This window comes from Alosa alosa, chromosome 23 (genome assembly GCF_017589495.1).
Source record: "Alosa alosa isolate M-15738 ecotype Scorff River chromosome 23, AALO_Geno_1.1, whole genome shotgun sequence".
In the NCBI taxonomy this organism is placed as follows: domain Eukaryota; kingdom Metazoa; phylum Chordata; class Actinopteri; order Clupeiformes; family Clupeidae; genus Alosa; species Alosa alosa.
Genome location: NC_063211.1, coordinates 11,097,764 through 11,116,375, shown reverse-complemented (window position 1 = coordinate 11,116,375; position 18,612 = coordinate 11,097,764). Strand labels below are relative to the sequence as shown.

Sequence of the window (18,612 nt, the reverse complement as noted above, 5' to 3'; positions counted from 1 at the left end):
TCATGGGCACTAAAGGTGCAGGTGTGTGTGTGTTTGTGAGTCTGTGTGGGTGTACTGTACGTGTGTGTGCATGTGCGTGTGTATGGATGAGAATGAGTAGAATGAGTGCCCTGACCTGCCATAGCCGCTCATGCAGTCGCGGGAGGAGGACTCGAAGCCGTCCGGGTTCATTGAAGGCAGAATGTGCACCCGCGTGCTGTCCAGGAGGCGTGTCACAAAGGGGTTGCTGTGGTAACCCTTCGTCAGATAGTCGATCAGCTGGAGCAACAGAACACGCCCCACCACCTACACACACAAACACACATAAAATGACAATTGCGCATTAAAACCACATTCTGATTCATTTTCAAACTGTTCATGATTGGCCACTCTACCAAAAACAAATCTGGCAGCCTTTTAGTTAACCTTTAATCAATTAAACCAAACTATTCAAACTATGTTTGTTTGCGTATTGCTTAAATTGAAACATTGTGGCGGTATTGAGTTTTATGTGCCCATATAATTCCAAATAAACATTTATGACGTCTTAATTTGTTAACTTTCTTTCAACCCTCAACTTAGACCAGTGTGTGTGTTCCATACCACCCAAGTCAGGGATTGTTCATCTTCAGTTCTATTATTTTACAGTAATATCTCCCCCCTGGCTGTGTTCACCAGGGAAAACAGACAAAAGTTCAACAGAACGTATGTGTGTGTGTTTGTGTGTGTGAAGACACCTCCACTTTCTGTAGCTAGAATGTGTGTGTGTGTGTGTGTGCGTCAGTGCATGTGTGTGAGGACACCTCCACTTTCTGTAGCTAGAATGTGTGTGTGTGTGTGTGTGTGTGTGTGCGTCAGTGCATGTGTGTGAGGACACCTCCACTTTCTGTAGCTAGAATGTGTGTGTGTGTGTGTGTGTGTGTGCGTCAGTGCATGTGTGTGAGGACACCTGGCTGTGTGAGTGTGTTTGTGTGTGTGTCGCTGTATGCGGGCACTAGGGGATTCCACTCCCATAATGGTCAAAGGGTTCAAATTCCCAAAGACAGTGTGATTATCTTTTAGTTGCCGTGTCTCTGTGTGAGTGTGTGTGTGTATGTGTGTGTGTGTGAGAAGACACCTCCACTTTCTGTGGCTAGAATGTGTGTGTGTGTGTGTGTGTGTGTGTGTGTGTGTGTGTGTGTGTGTGTGTGTGTGTGTGTGTGTGTGTGTGTGTGTGTGTGTGTGTATGTGTGTGTGTGTTGGTGCACGTGTGTGTGTGTGTGTACGTGTGTGTGTTTTCATGTCAAAGTCATCATGTGTGGCCTGTACTGATGACAATGCATTCTCACCCTGTCAGGTTCTCCACCCTCCACCCACCCAGCTCTTTCTCCATGTGAAATACACAGTTTGTGTAGTATGTCTCCCTCTCTGTGTGTGTGTGTGTGTGTATGTGTGTCTGTGTGTGTGTGTGTGTGTGTGTGTGTGTGTGTGTGTGTGTGTGTGTGTGTGTGTGTGTGTATGTGTGTCTCTCTGTGTGTGTGTGTGTGTGTGTGTGTGTGTGTGTGTGTGTGTGTGTGTGTGTCTGTGTGGGTGTGTGTGTAGCCCTTGGGTGTAGCTGAGTAGCACAGAGTTGACAGGGTAAGCAGCAGGAATTGAGAAGGCTGTGAAAGAGACAGGCAGGGCAGCCTGCAACCCCAGCTGTGGTCCAGCCCAGACATGTGTGCTTTAAATCACGCCTTTCACACTGAGACAGGAGAGGAAGCACCTGAGAGGACACACACACGCACGCACGCACGCACACACACGCACGCACGTATACATACAAACACACACACACACACACACCATCCCATCACACACATAAACACACCCTCATACACACACACAAACACACAATACCTTAGAATGGCATGTTCTCTCTAAAGTACAGAAAGTAATTTAACCTTTCCCTCTTCAAACAGTTATCTACACACTGTCCATCACGGATGTTTTTTTATGGCCAGCGCGGGGGTGGGGGGGTCCTGTGGGGTGCCAGAGTGTCAAAACTACTTGACCTGTGGCTTTGGTTCCCTGTAACACACCCACAGCCTCCCGAATGGAAAATGAAAGTTCCGGAGTTCACTGCCTCTAGAAGGTAATAAGTAAACACGTGGAAGACAACTGGTACGTTGGTAAGGTCATGAATATTGCTGCTGCCCTGGATGCCGTTGAACCATGTGTCTGAAGGGTGCTTTCAGACAAACAAATGAGTCAGTCAGTCTTGAGGTCACACACACACACACGCAAACACACACACTCACACACACACACAGGAAGAGAGAGAGAGAGGCACACTTTAGGTCTACCTTCTGTTTGGAGTGGTTGCGGCCAATGTAAACTCACACAAAAGCCATGGCGATTTGGTTTAATCTTCAGGATATCAGCTTTCAGAGAGAGCGGGAGAGAGTGTGTTTGGAAGGCGAGTTCTGAGATTCTTAGACTCCATCCAGACATTCTATCATCTTTCCCCAGTGCTGTGCTGTGCATAATTGCCATTCATGGGGATGATGAGAGAATGGAAGAGTGCAGAAACAGCCGCAAGGGCTTGATCTTGTGTGGTAAGTGTGTGTGTGTGTGTGTGTGTGTACATGTGTGTTTGCGTGTGTGTGTGTGTGACTTTGTTTGTGTAATAAGCCCTTTTTGCCCACAGCACTTTTGGTAGACTCAAAAGCAGCATGAAATTGCTGTGTGTGTGTGTGTGTGTGTTTATGTGCGCACTAAAAAGTCATTATAACTGGGTTATGCCTGTGTTGTCTGTGTGTGCCCATATACTGTGTGTTTATATGCATGCCTCTCTCTATTTGTGTGTGTGTGTGTGTCTCCGTCCATCTGTGTGTGTGTGTGTGTGTGTGTGTGTGTGTGTGTGTGTGTGTGTGTGTGTGTGTGTGTGTGTGTGTGTGTGTCCGTCCATCTGTGTCTGTGTGTGTGTGGAGAGGATCTCCTCTCCACCCATGGCTGCTGAAAGCCACAGGCCTCTTTGCTGGATGCGGAGTTAACCCTTGCCTGCCCGCTCTGTAGAGTTAACCCTTGCCGGCCCGTTCTGTGCAGCCAAAGACACACCTGGCTGGGAGTTTATGGGGAATCCTGGGCGAAGCTGCCCAGCCCGAGTGCACTAGCAGAGGGACGAGAGGCCAGCTCTGTCTCGGCCCTCTCTCCCCAGGAGGGATCTGATTTAGGGGGTTCCCCGCTCACCCCTGCCCTCCCCACATCACTCCAGCGCCCCGGCGACAGTGCCGCTTGGAAACATGTGTGAACTTTGATCCCTCACACCTCCAAGTGTTTACATTCCGCATCGTGCATTGAGATGGCGCTGCCAGAGCACCGACCCGTATCAGCATGCCTGTATGTGTGTGTGAGTGTGTGTGTGTGTTGGAGGTGACGCTTTACACCTGTGTCTTTCTCAGGCGCCTTAGCCAGGTTCAGGGGCTGAGCTGAACTGGGATTATGATTGGTGTGTTTTGTGGGTTTTCAGCCCTACACGCATACTACATCATCCTCATCCATGGTCCTCAAGTGGTCCTAAATCATACATGGTCCTCAAGTGGTCCTAAATCATACATGGTCCTCAAGTGGTCCTACATGAGTGTATGTGTGTGTGTGTGTGTGTGTGTGTGTGTGTGTGTTTGTACATGTATACAGTGGGGGAAATAAGTATTGAACACGTCAAAAAACATTTCAGTAAGTATACTTCCAATGATGCTATTCACATGAAATTTTCCCCAGACATTAGTAAGTGTTTGGCAGGAGTAAAAATGGCAGAATTCTCTGAAACCAACACACACACACAAACACACACATACACACACACACACTACTGGCCCTAGCAAGGTCTACACAACCCAAAGTTGGTTGTCTGTCTGCCGTTGTCATCATAAATCCATTAGTAAACCATCTCTATTTGGGGCGTGGGTCCACATAGAGATGCACTGAGGCTGTACATGCTGGCGGAGAGAGAGAGTGTGTGTGTGTGTGTGTGTGTGTGTGTGTGTGTGTGTGTGTGTGTGTGAGAGAGAGAGTAAGAGAGAGAGAGAGAGGGCACAGGATACTTTTCATGATCAGTGTCCACGAGACTTTGAGAGCAGCTCACAATTGTGCCTTTATGTTGAAAACCACTTCAGCTACAGCAGCTCTCTCTCTCCCTCCCTCTCTCTATACCCCCCCCTCTCTCTCTCCAGTACTTCCTCTTCCTCCAAGCCCTCTCCATCTTGTGTGCTCTCACCCTCTCTTCTTTCTTTCTCTTGCTCGGACTATAACATGGCATGTTCTCTCTAAAGTACAGAAAGTAATTTAACCTTTCCCTCTTCAAACAGTTATCTACACACTGTCCATCACACATGGCCCCCAAGAGTGGCCATGCGGTGGCATAATTGGGGGCAGCTGTGGAAGCGGACTGGCGTCTCCCGTGCCGCCACACTGCGCTGCCCGTGGATGACCTTGACCCTTGACCTCCAGAGCTGCACCCCCGCCTCTCTCTAATCCACCTGCCGTGCTGTGGCTCCAAGCCTTATATGGCCCTCCTTTCCTTCCTCTCCTCCGCACGCTCTCTCTATCCCTACTCTCTCTCTCTCCCTCTTGCAGTTGCTCTCCTGTCTCCCTCTTTCTCGCTGACCCTCTTCTCTCTCCTTCTCTCACCCTTCTTGCAGCCTCTCTTCTTTTCTTCTTCTCTTTCTCCATGTACCACCCACTTCATGTCTTTTCTCGTGTGCTCTCTTCTTCCTCTACCTCACTTATTCTCTCTCTCACTCCCTCTCTCCTTCTTTGTCTTTCCTCCCTCTAGCTCTCTCATTACCTCTCTCTCTCCCTCTCTCTTTCTCTCTTCTCTTCTCTCTCTCTTCTCTTCTCTCTCTCTCCATGCCTCTTTGGAACAGATTCCCCTCCTGCTGGGTCTGAAGCTCTATTTATTTTTCTGCTTTTCTTATATTTCCTCATTCACTCGCTCATTCATCCATTCATTTTTGTCTTTCTTTTCACTGCACTGCTCCCTAGTCTGCGCCATTCACTGACTTCCAAAAGCACTGAAAGAGCCTCTTCTATCAGCCCCCCCCCCCCCACGTGTGTCTTTTAGAGTGAAGGTGGTGAGAAGAGGAGTTTGAAGTGTCTTCCTTTATCATTGCGGTTTCCCATTTCAAATTTTTATGGAGGTAAGGATGTGTGGATAAAGTTTCATAAGGGCTTCAGTGCTGTTTTTCAACCTCTTATGTGCTAGTTGTAAATTGATCACTCCGACCCATTTGTTAGTTGGTATTAGTGCTTATGCAATAGCATAGACAACAGGTTTATTCATTTTTTTTTGACCACCATAATACTTTAAATGGCAATATTATTTACTGTGTGTTTTATACTATGTGGTATTGTGTATCAGTAGGATTTTGGGATAAGCCCCTCCCTCTACAGATAATCTATTATAGATAGTCTATTATTTAAAGTGTTGAAAAACATGGAATTTTGCACATGTGAAAACAACATTGTCCTTCAGGACTGTGGGATGCGAAACCACTGCTGTGGTCAGTGTTTTCAACGGAACATGACTTGAAAAAGAACTGTGCACGAGGGTAACTCATAATTACGACATTTCTTCCAACACTCAGAGACAAAAGAGTCCCGTTAGTGTCCCAGTGTGTCACTTCACAGCCACAAACACACACACACACACACACACACACACACACACACACACTCATATTCTCTTCCAGCTCCCTTCAGTGATCAAAGCGATGCTCCTGTTCTTTCATGGCGACTCCAAAAGAGAAGGATGGCCTTGGCGAAACCTAAACACTCATTTGTTGAATAGCTGTTTTTCCAAAACGGTGTGCTTGATGTGGTGAAGGGAGTGATTTTGCAGGTGTCTTGGACACACAAAATGAGCTTTCCAGTCCCTGGCAGTCAGATGGTTGTGATTCATCAGTCGCTCGGTGAGCTCCGGCAGCCAGAGGCCCTGTCAAGGATGGACGGCTATTCCTGTCGAATTAGTGAGAGTCGGCCACTGCAACGTTGGTGCCCTTGTGTCAACAAACTCCCCTCGCTCCCAGGCCCTTTTCACTCCCTCCCTAACACCCCCACCCCCCGCACACACACACACCCTCAAACTCACACACACACACAATCAAACTTTTCACACACATACACTCAAATACACACTTCTAAACACACACAAAAACACTCACTCCCTACCACACACACACACACACACACACTCAAACTCACACAAACATACACTTAAATACACAAACACACACTTCCAAACACATACAAAAACACTCACTCCCTACCACACATATATACACACACACACACACACACACACACAGCAACTCTCTCACACCCACACACTCCTATACTCCCACTCTTTCTGAGCCCTGTGTCTCTCAGGCCATCCTTTCAGGGCTGCTGCCACCCTCTGTGCCTGTCCTGCACACACCCTCTGAGACGGGGCTCACCGTGTCACCGGAGGACACACACACACACACACACACACACACACACACAGACAGCTGGATGGAGAGATAGATAGACGCTGGTCAAGAGCAAAGTTTACACGGATGGACGCAGGAAGAGGCTTGGGGGGGGGGCGCTCACAAAGAGGTCTGAATAGACGGTGGTGATGGTGGACAAGGTATTCAGTATTCACACACACACACACACACACACTTACAAACCCATACACACACACACACTTACAAACCCATACACACACACACACTTACAAACCCATACACACACACACACACACACACTACACACACACACACACTTACAAACCCATACACACACACACACACACACACACACACTACATACCCAATAAAAGGAGGGTCTCCCCTGCCCCTTCCACACACACACACACACATACACACACACACACACACACACACACACACACACACACTCACACACACTCAGGTCACACTCTGATGCCTCTCCAGAGTGGCCCTTCGGCCGGACACTGTAATGTCTTTGTGCTCGGCAGCCACTTTGTTCCCACAGGCTTCCCCAGCTGCGCCTCTCCGTGTCACCATGTCCAGACATATCTATTTAAGTGGCCGGACCATCCTTTATTTCCCTCCACCATCTCTTCTTCCAAATCTAGCCGCCACCAAAAGGGGAAATCGCTGGACATGCCAGGCTGAGCCGCCATTGTTCGGCCACCGCTGGGCAGTGTGCGGAACTTCCTCTCGTCACTCATCTGAAGCCCTGTCTGTCACGCCCGCCGGTCACTCGCCTGAAGCCTTGTCCGTCACGCCCCCGGCCCATCAAAACACGACTCGACTCGGCAAAGACAACCCTGGTCAGGTGGGGTTTTATGGGTTTCCAGAAAATGATGATGAGTAAGAGCTGCATTTGTGGACGACCTGTTTGTTTCCTTACTTTTGAAATGTTGTCTGTTGTTCCATTTTTGTTTGTTTGATTTTGGTTTGGTGTGAGCTAAGTGCAGTGTGTGGTGAGAGAAAGTGGAATAGAACATTATGTCCAATATTCCAATATGTGGTTTAATGTTCTGCATTTCTCATTAGTGGGTCACTTTGATACTAAAAGTATGATTCTATGTAATGACTGTATGATATCTGTACTGTCCCTGTGTATACCTCTGTGTGTATTTAGAGATAAGCGGGAATATTATGACTTTGCAGTGTTTCACTGTTCTGCATGGCTGCGTCAGTAGCTATCTGCTCTGGATTGCCAGGTTGCCACTAATCAGAGTCTGATTCAGTGTAGTCCACGTGAGATGGGATGACCAACGCCATCTCCCGTCAGCCTGGAAGGATACTTAAACCCTAACTATTTCCTTGTCTAGTTAGAGCAGCTGATGGATCTTTAGGTGAAGTCATGCTGTCTCTCCCTTGATGTGCATCATTGTAAATAAACTCTGTTCCTGATTTTTCATACTATTGGTCTGACTGGGTCTCTATTAAATCTATGGTATCAAAATTAGCATCAGTGGTCTGGGCAGACAATCGTACCTCATTTCCATGCATGTTGCCGACATATTTGAACTCTGGAATCCCAACCCTGTGTTCTCTCGGAAACTTCCCTAGGACAAGGACCCAGAGATGTCTTCCTGTAAAACACACACACACACACACACACACACACACACACACACACACACCACACAAAACTAAATACAAAATACAAAGAACCACAGCTTCCACAAATGAGTCACTCTGTTATTTGCAAATGAATTGAACGTTGACAAACCTCGCTAACACCACATCTTTTGTCATAGCTCTGTCTCCTTTATATTGCGCAGCGCCTCAATAAGACACTCAAATAATGTTTTGAACAACTCCGTGCGGCACCTGGCAACCCAATCTCACGTCAGTGTAGGGCTCCCGTTGTGACAGACAAGTGAAGTGACTGTGTGTGTGTGTGTGTGTGTGTGTGTGTGTGTGTGTGTCTGTGTGTGTCTGTGTGTGTGTGTGTATGTCTGTGTGTGTGTGAGAGTCTCTCCCTCTGCAAGCCTGAGCTTGCTGACTGTCTCAGCTGTGCGAAATCCCCAACACACTGCTCTCTGGTCAGAAGAGGGACCCTGCTGTTGTGTGCCGAGTCACACACACACACACACACACACACACACACACACACACACACACACACACATAAGTTGGAATGGAACAGAACATCCATTTGAAACCAAATCACCAGACACAGATAATTGAGCTGCTGCCATGAAATGGTTTGGGGTTTTTCCTCCTTTCTCTTTTAGTCTCACTAAATTACTTTAATTCTCCAAATCTGATAGTCTAATAACATTTGTGGCAAGTCCATTACTTAGGGGCAAACAACGGATATTCACACACTAATCACATATTCATTAATGTAACCTAAACACTAAGCCATGTGGTCGCCTGACTTTGCTCCCCCCACCCCCAAACTGCATCAACAAAAGTCTTTGTCATTCTGCGAAAACACTTGTAATTTAATATAACGTTATAGAACATCTTATCCCAGGAAACATGGGAATATCTTCATTTAGAAGGTGAACTCCAGTGTTTAATAAGAGATCTGAGATAATAATAATATTAATAATAATAATCTTTATTTATAGAGCGCTTTTCTAAACAGTTACAAAGTTCTTTGATGGAGTGACTATCAGGAGTGGAGGCTAATTAGTGCTCGGTGGCGTGGCAGGTGGTGTCCTGGATTAGCCTTCCTTAGTGGCCGCGCTCATGAGTAGCTAACCTTGCGCACGACGACTGACGGACACTCAAGCTGATTAACGAGGGGCTTAACAGGGTTGGCGTCCTGAGGGATGAGAGAACGAAACTAAGAACACACACACACTCCTCACAGACCCAGTGGTATAGAGCACACACACACACACACACACACACACACACACACACACTCTTCTTACCTCACCACCTCTCACTGTGTTTCAGTGTTTCGGCTGACTAATTAAAACCATTTGTGAATGGCCAAGTAAGAGCATATGACATTTGCTTCAGCAGCTCAGAGTCAAGGCAGGCCAAGGCAATGGGATTTATCAGGATTCCACTTCACCTGATTTAGTGGTCAAAATAAGACGACAGAAAAAAAATCCATCTTTATTGTCTAGGAGAAGAGTTCAGCCCAGGTTTTTTTTAATCAGCTAAGTGGGCACAGATGCTTTAGGTGGAGAGCGGAGACCACCCTCAGTTTCCCCTCAGGAGGTCTGGCCTTCTCTCGGGGACACCATTGAGGTTAGCAACACACACACACACACACACACACACACACACACACACACACACACACACACTCACTCACTCACTCACTCACTCACTCACTCACTCACTCACTCACTCTCTCTCTCTCTCTCTCACACACACACACACACACACACACTCACTGGGCACGGCCCAAAAGGGTACCGTTCCAGAGGTGTGTGTGTGTGTGTGCCAGACCAGGCTACCTTCAAACATCCGGGCCCAGCCAACAATGGAGCAGAGAGAGAAACAACAGACAAAGAGATAGACAAGGAGCGAGAGAAAGAGAGAGCAGGAGAGAGAGAGAGAGAGAGAAAGACAACAGACAAAGAGCGAGAGAAAGAGAGAGAAGGAGAGAAAGAAAGACAACAGACAAAGAGATAGACAAGGAGCGAGAGAAAGAGAGAGCAGGAGAGAGAGAAAAAGAGAGATAGAGAAAGAGAAAAGGAGCTGAATCAGAGAAGTGGATTCGGGGAAGGTTGGGGGGCACGGAGGGAGAGACCTGGCAGAGCGGGGGGTTCGTGGGGGGGGTGTTCGGCGTCAATGCCAGCTTTGTGCCACGGCTGAGTAGAGGCAGGAGGGGGAACCCGATCTGCTGGGAGTTGCAGTGGGAATGTCACTGGCTGGCAGTCGCGGCCGCACACCGCTCCTACGACGTTTCAATTAGCTCCGCTCGACCACGTGGCATCAGCCAAATGGCTCAGGGGTGTGTGTGTGTGTGTGTGTGTGAGCATGTATTTGTATGCACTGCTGTACGAGTGTGTGTTTGTGTGTGTATGCACTGCTGTACGAGTGTGTGTTTGTGTGTGTATGCACTGCTGTACGAGTGTGTGTTTGTGTGTGTATGCACTGCTGTGTGTGTGTGTGTGTGTGTGTGTGTGTGTGTGTGTGTGCTGTAAAATCGTTGTAAAATCATTGCCCTCATTTTTGGTAGTTTAGGCCATGTGCATAAGATGTGTGTACGAGGCCTGCAGATCTGTGGACTGCATAAGAACAAGGCGAAAAAACAAGATATTGCTCTGTATCAGCAGTAATTGGTAGCCTCTACATATGGAGGCGTAGGTGCCACTTGGCTGCTGTTGTACACCTTTCTGTCAAATTTGGATTATGCCATGATATATGCTTATCTTCTAATCCAAATAAAGAATTTAAATGTGTGCATTGCTGTGTATGCTCTGTATGCTCTGTTCATGCCTGTGTGTGTGTGTCTGTTTGTGTGTCTCTGTGTGTATGTATACGTTGCGGTGAATGCCACTGTGGCTTTTGCTGGCTCGCATCCACCCGTGCAGTTCAAAATCAAACACTGTTCACAATGTGTCTGTCATATCAATCACCCGTCCGCTCTGAATGCGTGCGTTGTGCCAACATGGCGTAGAAGGGCATTTCCCAGGTCTCCACTGTGGCTTGTTCTCTCGCTCTCTCTGCGCCGGACGACGCTGAATAGAGTGCCACTCTGCATTCAGCGCGGGCTAATTTCACTTTTAAATGACCGGCGCACTGTCCCCTCAGACGGTCTGACCTCTCGAGGGCAACGCATGCTGGCTAAGCAAGCCTGTCATTGTCCACAAAGGAGACAGGGGGACATTTATGCCGAGCGAGAGACAAGTGCGGGGGAAGGGTGGGGAGGCGGGGGTGAGGGGAGAGGGGTGGCGGCTCTGGATGCTCTTGTCCTGAGAACGACCTGTCAGTTAGAGGCACTTAGACGCTCAGGTCGGGCCGGAGTTGCTGAAGAGCTGCCAGGCTTTTATTCCCGTTGGAGCGGGTTGTTATGGTGATGGCCATCTCTCATTGCACTAAAAAGCTGCGACGACCCCTAAACCCCATCCCCACTACCCCCACCCGAACCCCCCCCATCTTGCCCCTGCCTGCTGATATACTAGATTTCATGCCTCTGCATCGATAAGGGCTTGAAACATCATTTTGCAGGGATGCAATTCTGTGCCAAGATCCCTATCGACTGTTGTGTCTAAATGGATGCGCGCTCTGCAAATGTAACAAAATCTGGGGAGGATGGTGTTTTCTTTCCCTCTCATCCACCTCATACATCAAAACCAAATGCACCTCACGTCCCACGCCCTGACCACCTCCTCCCCCTCCACCCACCTCACGTCCCACGCCCTGACCACCTCCTCCCCCCTCCACCCACCTCACGTCCCACGCCCTGACCACCTCCTCCCCCTCCACCCACCTCACGTCCCACGCCCTGACCACCTCCTCCCCCTCCACCCACCTCACGTCCCAGCAGTGACACTAATGGTGCTTGCATCGCCGGTCAAGCAGCCATAGACTGGGGGACTTTACAAAGGCGGCCACCCGACTCATCCTGGCTGTGTTTCAGATTGCTCTGGGGCATGCAAGGCTCCAGTGTGTGTGTGTGTGTGTGTGTGTGTGTGTGTTTTCTAGAGTAGGACTTTTGGTGCATGGGTGGAGGTGACGCTGCACTGTATGCATCTTAGGGAAAAAATTTCCAACCCTGTCCTGCATTGCACTTTGGGGAATCTGTGGGGGAAATGTCAGGCCATGTACTACTGTATACATCCAAGTGTGTCCAAAACAAACCCAGTCTGTGTTTGATTAGGAAAACCACACACACACACACACACACACACACACACACACACACACACACACACACACACACACACACACACAGACAGAGTACACTGTGCGAAAGGAATTTTCTTGGGGCTGCTGGTCGGGAGGTTTCGTGGCACAGGGCTTATATAGCTGCTGAAAACTTGTACTGTGCTCTCAGCCCACAGTGTCAAATCCAAATGTGTGGCTAATCCCTTGTCCATCTAATGATGATTAAATGCAACAACTGCTCATGGATCCAAATGGTGCTCCGCTCTATACAATAAAAGCATTTCCTTGGATTTCGTGTATGCGTGTATATGTGTGTGTCTGTGTATGCATATGTGTATATGTGGGTGTGCGTGTGTGTGTGTGTGTGTGTGTGTGTGTACCATTGCTTTATGTTAATTCATCACACCATCAGCCGTGACCACACATCAAAAGACTCTAGTTGTGAGACATCTGGAAACTGCACTCTTTGTTTCATTCAACCGTGAAGCTGCTTCCGTCTTTCTAACTAACCATATGCATCAACGCGACTGAAGTGGCTACTGCAGCAGCAATCTGATATGGTTACAGCCACATTACACATTACACTATCTCAATCACGTTGGTCCATTTCTTGATTCATTAATAACATTTCCACAGCAGTCATTTCTCAACATTTCTCGAAACAATTTGTGCAAACTGCACCACACAGTGGATTGTGTGCTAAATCATGTCGCTTGCTCAAAATGCTACTTTATGTCTCAAAATGCTTACTTTATGTCTCTAAAGCAAATATGCATGTGCCATCAGAATGAAAAGTTCCTATGTCACTGTTATGAACATGATTGGTTTACTTTCTAAGCATTTTCATCTTCATATGCATAAGGCTGCAGTTTTTCGGTTTGGCATAAACTGTATCAACAGTTCAATATCAATTTCAACAGTGAAAAAGTAACAATAAAGTAGACTGTAGCACATCAGGCATGATTCATATTTACTGTTTACAGGCATGATTCATATTTACTGTTTACTGTTTACAGTTCTGTTTGTACTGCAGCTTGTTGCCAGACCATGTAATGTATTGTTATACAGGAAAAAAGACCAAAATGTTTACATTTTACATATAAAAAAAACACTTTTGCATATAATAGCCTGACTCAAGCAATGACCAAATGCCTAAATGTTTTGGGGGAAGGACTATTCAACAGAGCACCTGTATAATGCATTTTGACCGACATGACACTAGCAAATGATGATGTAAAAACAGCAGGCAATTGTACACAGGCCACTGCATGGATGTGTGAAAGCATTTGCTGTTTGTTCAAAGTAATGAGAAAATGCTTTAATTACGTGCAGTGATCAGATGAGGCTGAACTTGTACTGTAGTTTTGAGAATTTCAATTCAGAGAAAAACTGTACTATAAAGCAACAGATCAACTAAGTTAACATTTTATATATAAGGAAACACTGATGAATACCAATGTCAATCATATATAATTGCACTATAAAACCTGTTTTTTAAAAGATGTAAAGGCAACGGAAAGCCTGGTATTGCAATACATGGTGTTATTGGTGGGAGACCCTTGCATTGGTTTAGACATATTGGTTACCCCTTAGCACTAAATCAGTACTCAGTCCATTGGAAATTGACAAGGGGAATTCCTGCATTGCCTTTCTTTAAATCATGAAAGTATTTGTCTGGGTGGGCGATCTGGTGGCATATCCCAGTGAGTGGGACTCCCATCAGGGCCCGTTATGACATGGACCTCTGGACAGTGCCCGCCCTCCCCTTCTCCGAAACCCAAAATGGTACAGTTGGTTGGACCCTCCCCTTACAAAAATAACTGTAGTTATGGGACAATGCAGAACAATGCAGTTGTGTGTCCAAAATACGGCATTTCTGCAGTAAAGTGCAATACAGTGTAGTTTCAATACATTTTGTCCTGTCCAAAACACAGATATTTTTGTTAGGGTCTGGTCTCTGGAAATAAGTCACGATAAGGTTGTGACCTTATTGACCTTAAGCCAACTACAGACTGTAGGCACAGACTCCTGTTACAAAAGAAAAAAGGGTCTAGAGTCTAAACCAGGCTGTCGGAAACTGTTATGGATGACTACAATATCCGTGCTTCAGTAGTGTTGTGGGTACTTTTCTGTGCATATGTAGATATAGACTTAAGATACAATAAGAACTTATCATTCCATTCATAAAAAATGAGTGAGCTCATTAAAAACTACTTTTACTGTTGACTGTTGTTTTGCTCAGAAATAAAGTTGTGCACACACGCTGTGTCAAAGAACTGTGTGTAGTTTAAAAGGTGGATGATTACTCTGAAGTCATCCAAGTTTGACATTCCACCATTGTCACACTTAGGCAACTGATTAATTGAAACAAGGCCCTTACCTTCCACGGATTTACCGATGCTGTAGCGGTATGTGAAAGCGGGGTAGCTTCTACTCACTTCCCTCAGGTATTTCTCCACCTCGACTGAGTTATGATAGCGGAACTCCAGCCCGTAACAAAGGGACAATACGGTCCAAAGGCACCAACTGCATAAGATGGGGAACGTCGTACCCATAGATAACATCATCTTGGTGGCTGGCCGACCGAGGACAAAATAAAATACCACCATTAATTGAATGATTTGATATAGGCTACATTGTATTAGCCTATACATCTGCATTATCACTGAAAGCGTTAAATGACACTATAGGCTACTTGAAATGACTGTAACAAGCCCATATTTAGCCCATATCAGTCTGAGTGATGAATTAGGCTACAAATGACTACAGTATTAGAGGGGGTTAATTAAACTTGTTTTGAGATCTGGGCTCTTGACAGAATTATAGGCTATCAATTAGGTTTTTAAAATATAGCCCTACTTTTATAACTACATCTCACACTGGTGATTCTAATTAACCTGAAATTAATATCCATTAAATATCTGATAAAAATTATATACTGTACTAATATAGGCTAATTATATTGGTCTACTAATAGCCTACACACTTTATGCTTTTCTGAATGTTATATTACCAGAAAGTAGGCTTGGGCCAATTGAACTCAAATTAGCTGTAATATAATGTACGACTTTGTGTGCCGTACAGGTTGTAAGTTTGCCTACCTTGTTTGGAAAGTGTCAGCCGCGTGTCCCCGTGGAGGTATCCTCGGACGTTGACCACTATTATTGCTGGAAAGACACAACTGCAACGGTCAAATCTGCGACAGTGAATGACAAGCGAGCTCGTCCGGAGCTTGCCAAGCAGCTGGAAACAAGACTGTCGAGTGTCTGCAAATGATTGGTTCCATGGGTTGTATATAAACTTCTGTTCCTCTCATGCTGTTTTTGCGTCCTGCCTATCTCCTTCAGTTTGTTATCGCGTTAAATGTTCCAGCTCACTCGCTGGCCATCGAGGCGGGGCTTTGACGTAAAAAGAAATTCCCACCACAAATTTACTAGATAATACTGTCTGGATACAATCTGTAGGAGACCACTTGCGATAACCAGTTAGGCTACCCCCTGTTCCGTAGAAAGCAACTGTCAACTGATCCGCTCGTCAAACGCGCAGTCTTGAATGAGCTCAGCAGTGTAGTAGGTGCACTTAAGACAGGTTATGTCTTGTTCAAGTTAACATGCTTAGTGTTTGCAACTTAGGTTGTCATCATCAGAATCGAATTCTGAAATTTTAAAGATGCTATTCGCATACCTAGGGCATATCAAAAGGAAATATTTATAAAGGACAGGCATATCAGATTTAAAAGAAATATTGTGGTGTGGCCCTTTCATGCTGTGGAGCATTTCTCTCTCTCTCTCTCTCTTTCTCGGTCTCTCAAACAGCGGTTACATTAAATTCACAATTTAATTCACAAAGGGGTCTTCTCCAGGTTGGAGTGGAGATATCTTGTGAATGTTGTCTAATGAAGGGGTGTACAATAGTCTCTCACAGTGTGGACAGGTTGCTGATAGAGAGGGCTCTTTGTATGAAGCAAGAGGTATCGCTGCTCTTTCCCGTAAGACCTAGCACTATAAGTAGAACTCATTAAAGAATCATGTGAGCCTCTTTCCCCATGAAACACTGCAAGTGTGTCAGAGTGCCCCTCAGCTTGGCCACACTCCAAGGACTTCTCTCCTCCCTTTCTCAGAGAGGTTTTCTGTAAACCACAAAACCATATGAGTCAGTCAACCCCTTCTCCTATCCAACTCTGGGACACAGGGGTGAGCTGCTTGAGGGAGATGAGTGATGCTCGCCCCCAGAACACCAGCCTACATGACATAGGTCACACAACACAAAGACCCTGTAGGAGACGGGTGTTGTGTTGCTGTGGTACTATTCATTGTCATCACCTCTCACGGCAACATTCAGGAAACAGAAAATAGTGTTAAAATGTGGTTAGGTATTACACAGTACATGTTGTTTCCCCCATTTGTGGCTTACGCTGATTTACGCTTGGTTGTTTAGTCACTCTGTTGCATCTTGCCATCATTTTGGGCTGGAGGAAGTAAAGGAGGTGATCTCTCAACCTGCACCCACACAAGACCTTTAAGACCCTGCTGTTACATAGGCAACGTAGGACTGTCCTTAACAGAGTGTGTGAGTTGATCCAGTCTGCTGGGACAGGCTCTCCACAGTTAGTTTTTACAGCAATAGAATAACAGGAATATTGTGGTGTGTGTGTGTGTGCGTGTGCGTGTGTCAAAGATGGTGTGAACCATGTCCTAATCCGTAAAACAATTATATGTTTTATATTTTGGTAAGGACCATGTCTAATCATTTTTTAAAGCCTTGCGTAAACATGTATGTTTGTGTGTGTGTGTGTGTGTGTGTGTGGTGTCAAAGATGGTGTGAACCATGTCCTAATCTGTAAAACAATAAGTGATTCTATGTTTTATATTTTTCTAACAATCATGTCTAATCATTCTTTAGGGCTTGCAGAAACATGTGTGTGTGTGTCAGTTCTGAACTGATGGGCTTGTGTGAGGTATCAGACTTTCACGGGGGAAGTGAGCAGGGAGTGTCCCCTTTGGCTGATATATGATCTCACACACACACACAGACACACACAAACACATGCAGACACACACAAACACGCACACACACACACACACACACACACACACACACACACACACACACACACACACACACCTAGAGTACCTCTCATTTACTCCTACAGTACATGATCACCCAGGATGAAAAATGTTGCATCCCATTCAAATCACAAAGACAGGGAGTGTTTATCTGTCTATGCAATGCCTTCGCCATAGACCATGCGTTCTCAGCCAAGTTAAAAAAGAGATCTCAGTCTGCTGGATGGCTCATGCTTTCCTGACCTCATGGCCTTTTCTTCCTGTCTTGTAGTTTCCTCCAGAGTCAGTTCTCATGGCCCCTGGCTCTCCAGGGTGAACACCTGGATAACTAGACAGCAGCCAGTTTTCCAACAGACCTGGACCTGATCTGGGGTGGATCGGTCAGCACCAGGCCAGATACAGGCCATCTCTGGCCCAGATGTGATCCAGTCAGCTGGTCCTCTGGCCGTCCCAGATGTGATCCCATTGACTGGAAAATAAAGTAATGGACAGCGTATGCTCAGTCAAATGTGAAGACACTGAAAGGAACTCAGAAATGGCAAAAAATGTAACCAAATATGGTAAATTCTCAACGGATCTGGCCTATGTTCTCTCTACTACGCATGCTCTGACTCAAATTTAGCCAACATGGCTGACACATTTAGGCTGTGTTTCTGTTTGCCTCTGGCTCCATGCACTGCTGGGCAAGGGAGGCAGGCACCTCAAGGTGTTGACCTATCACCTCAGGGTGTTGTCAGTGATTTCCTACCACTGATCTCAAATGATCACTGTATTGAGCAACCAAATATTCTTGCCCTTTAAACAATGACCCAATCTTATTTCAAGCAGTGCCATGGTGTTGGAATCACCTGTGTCCAGTCACAATATTTACACTCAAAATTACACTCAAAATTTCCTTAATGATATTAAATAATAGTACCATGTTTCTATATTTTTGGTATTCATGTATAAAAACATACCCTCATAATTTATCCTAATGCAAAATCTTTGCCCAGAACGGCCACATTTTTCTAGAGAACTTTTAATAGAGGTTTCCCATAAACACGCAAGTGGTCCCATGACTATGGCAGCCCCTGTGGTGTCAGCTGTGAAGTAAGGTGAAAACAGCCATGACAATACTAGGCGATAAGCACAATATATTAGCAGATCATTGCTTCTGATAACACATTTTCACTCACACATTTTCACACATGCTACACATTTTATTAACAAGGAGGCTACAGAAGACTATTTTTGATTAAGGAATTATGTTAATTTTTATTGATATGTTTTAGAAT

General features: G+C 46.0%; 1 protein-coding gene across 1 annotated transcript in view; it reads right to left on the bottom strand.

Annotated features, from left to right (window-relative positions):
• Nucleotides 1-15,793, bottom strand: part of cpm (carboxypeptidase M) — a 41,306-nt gene extending 25,513 nt beyond the window's left edge. The window contains 4 exon segments of the mRNA XM_048234372.1: nucleotides 116-285; nucleotides 7,956-8,053; nucleotides 14,650-14,844; nucleotides 15,371-15,793. Coding sequence (XP_048090329.1) covers nucleotides 116-285; nucleotides 7,956-8,053; nucleotides 14,650-14,836 — 455 coding nt within the window. The 5' untranslated portion in view covers nucleotides 14,837-14,844; nucleotides 15,371-15,793.
• Between the last annotated feature and the right edge of the window lie 2,819 nt (nucleotides 15,794-18,612).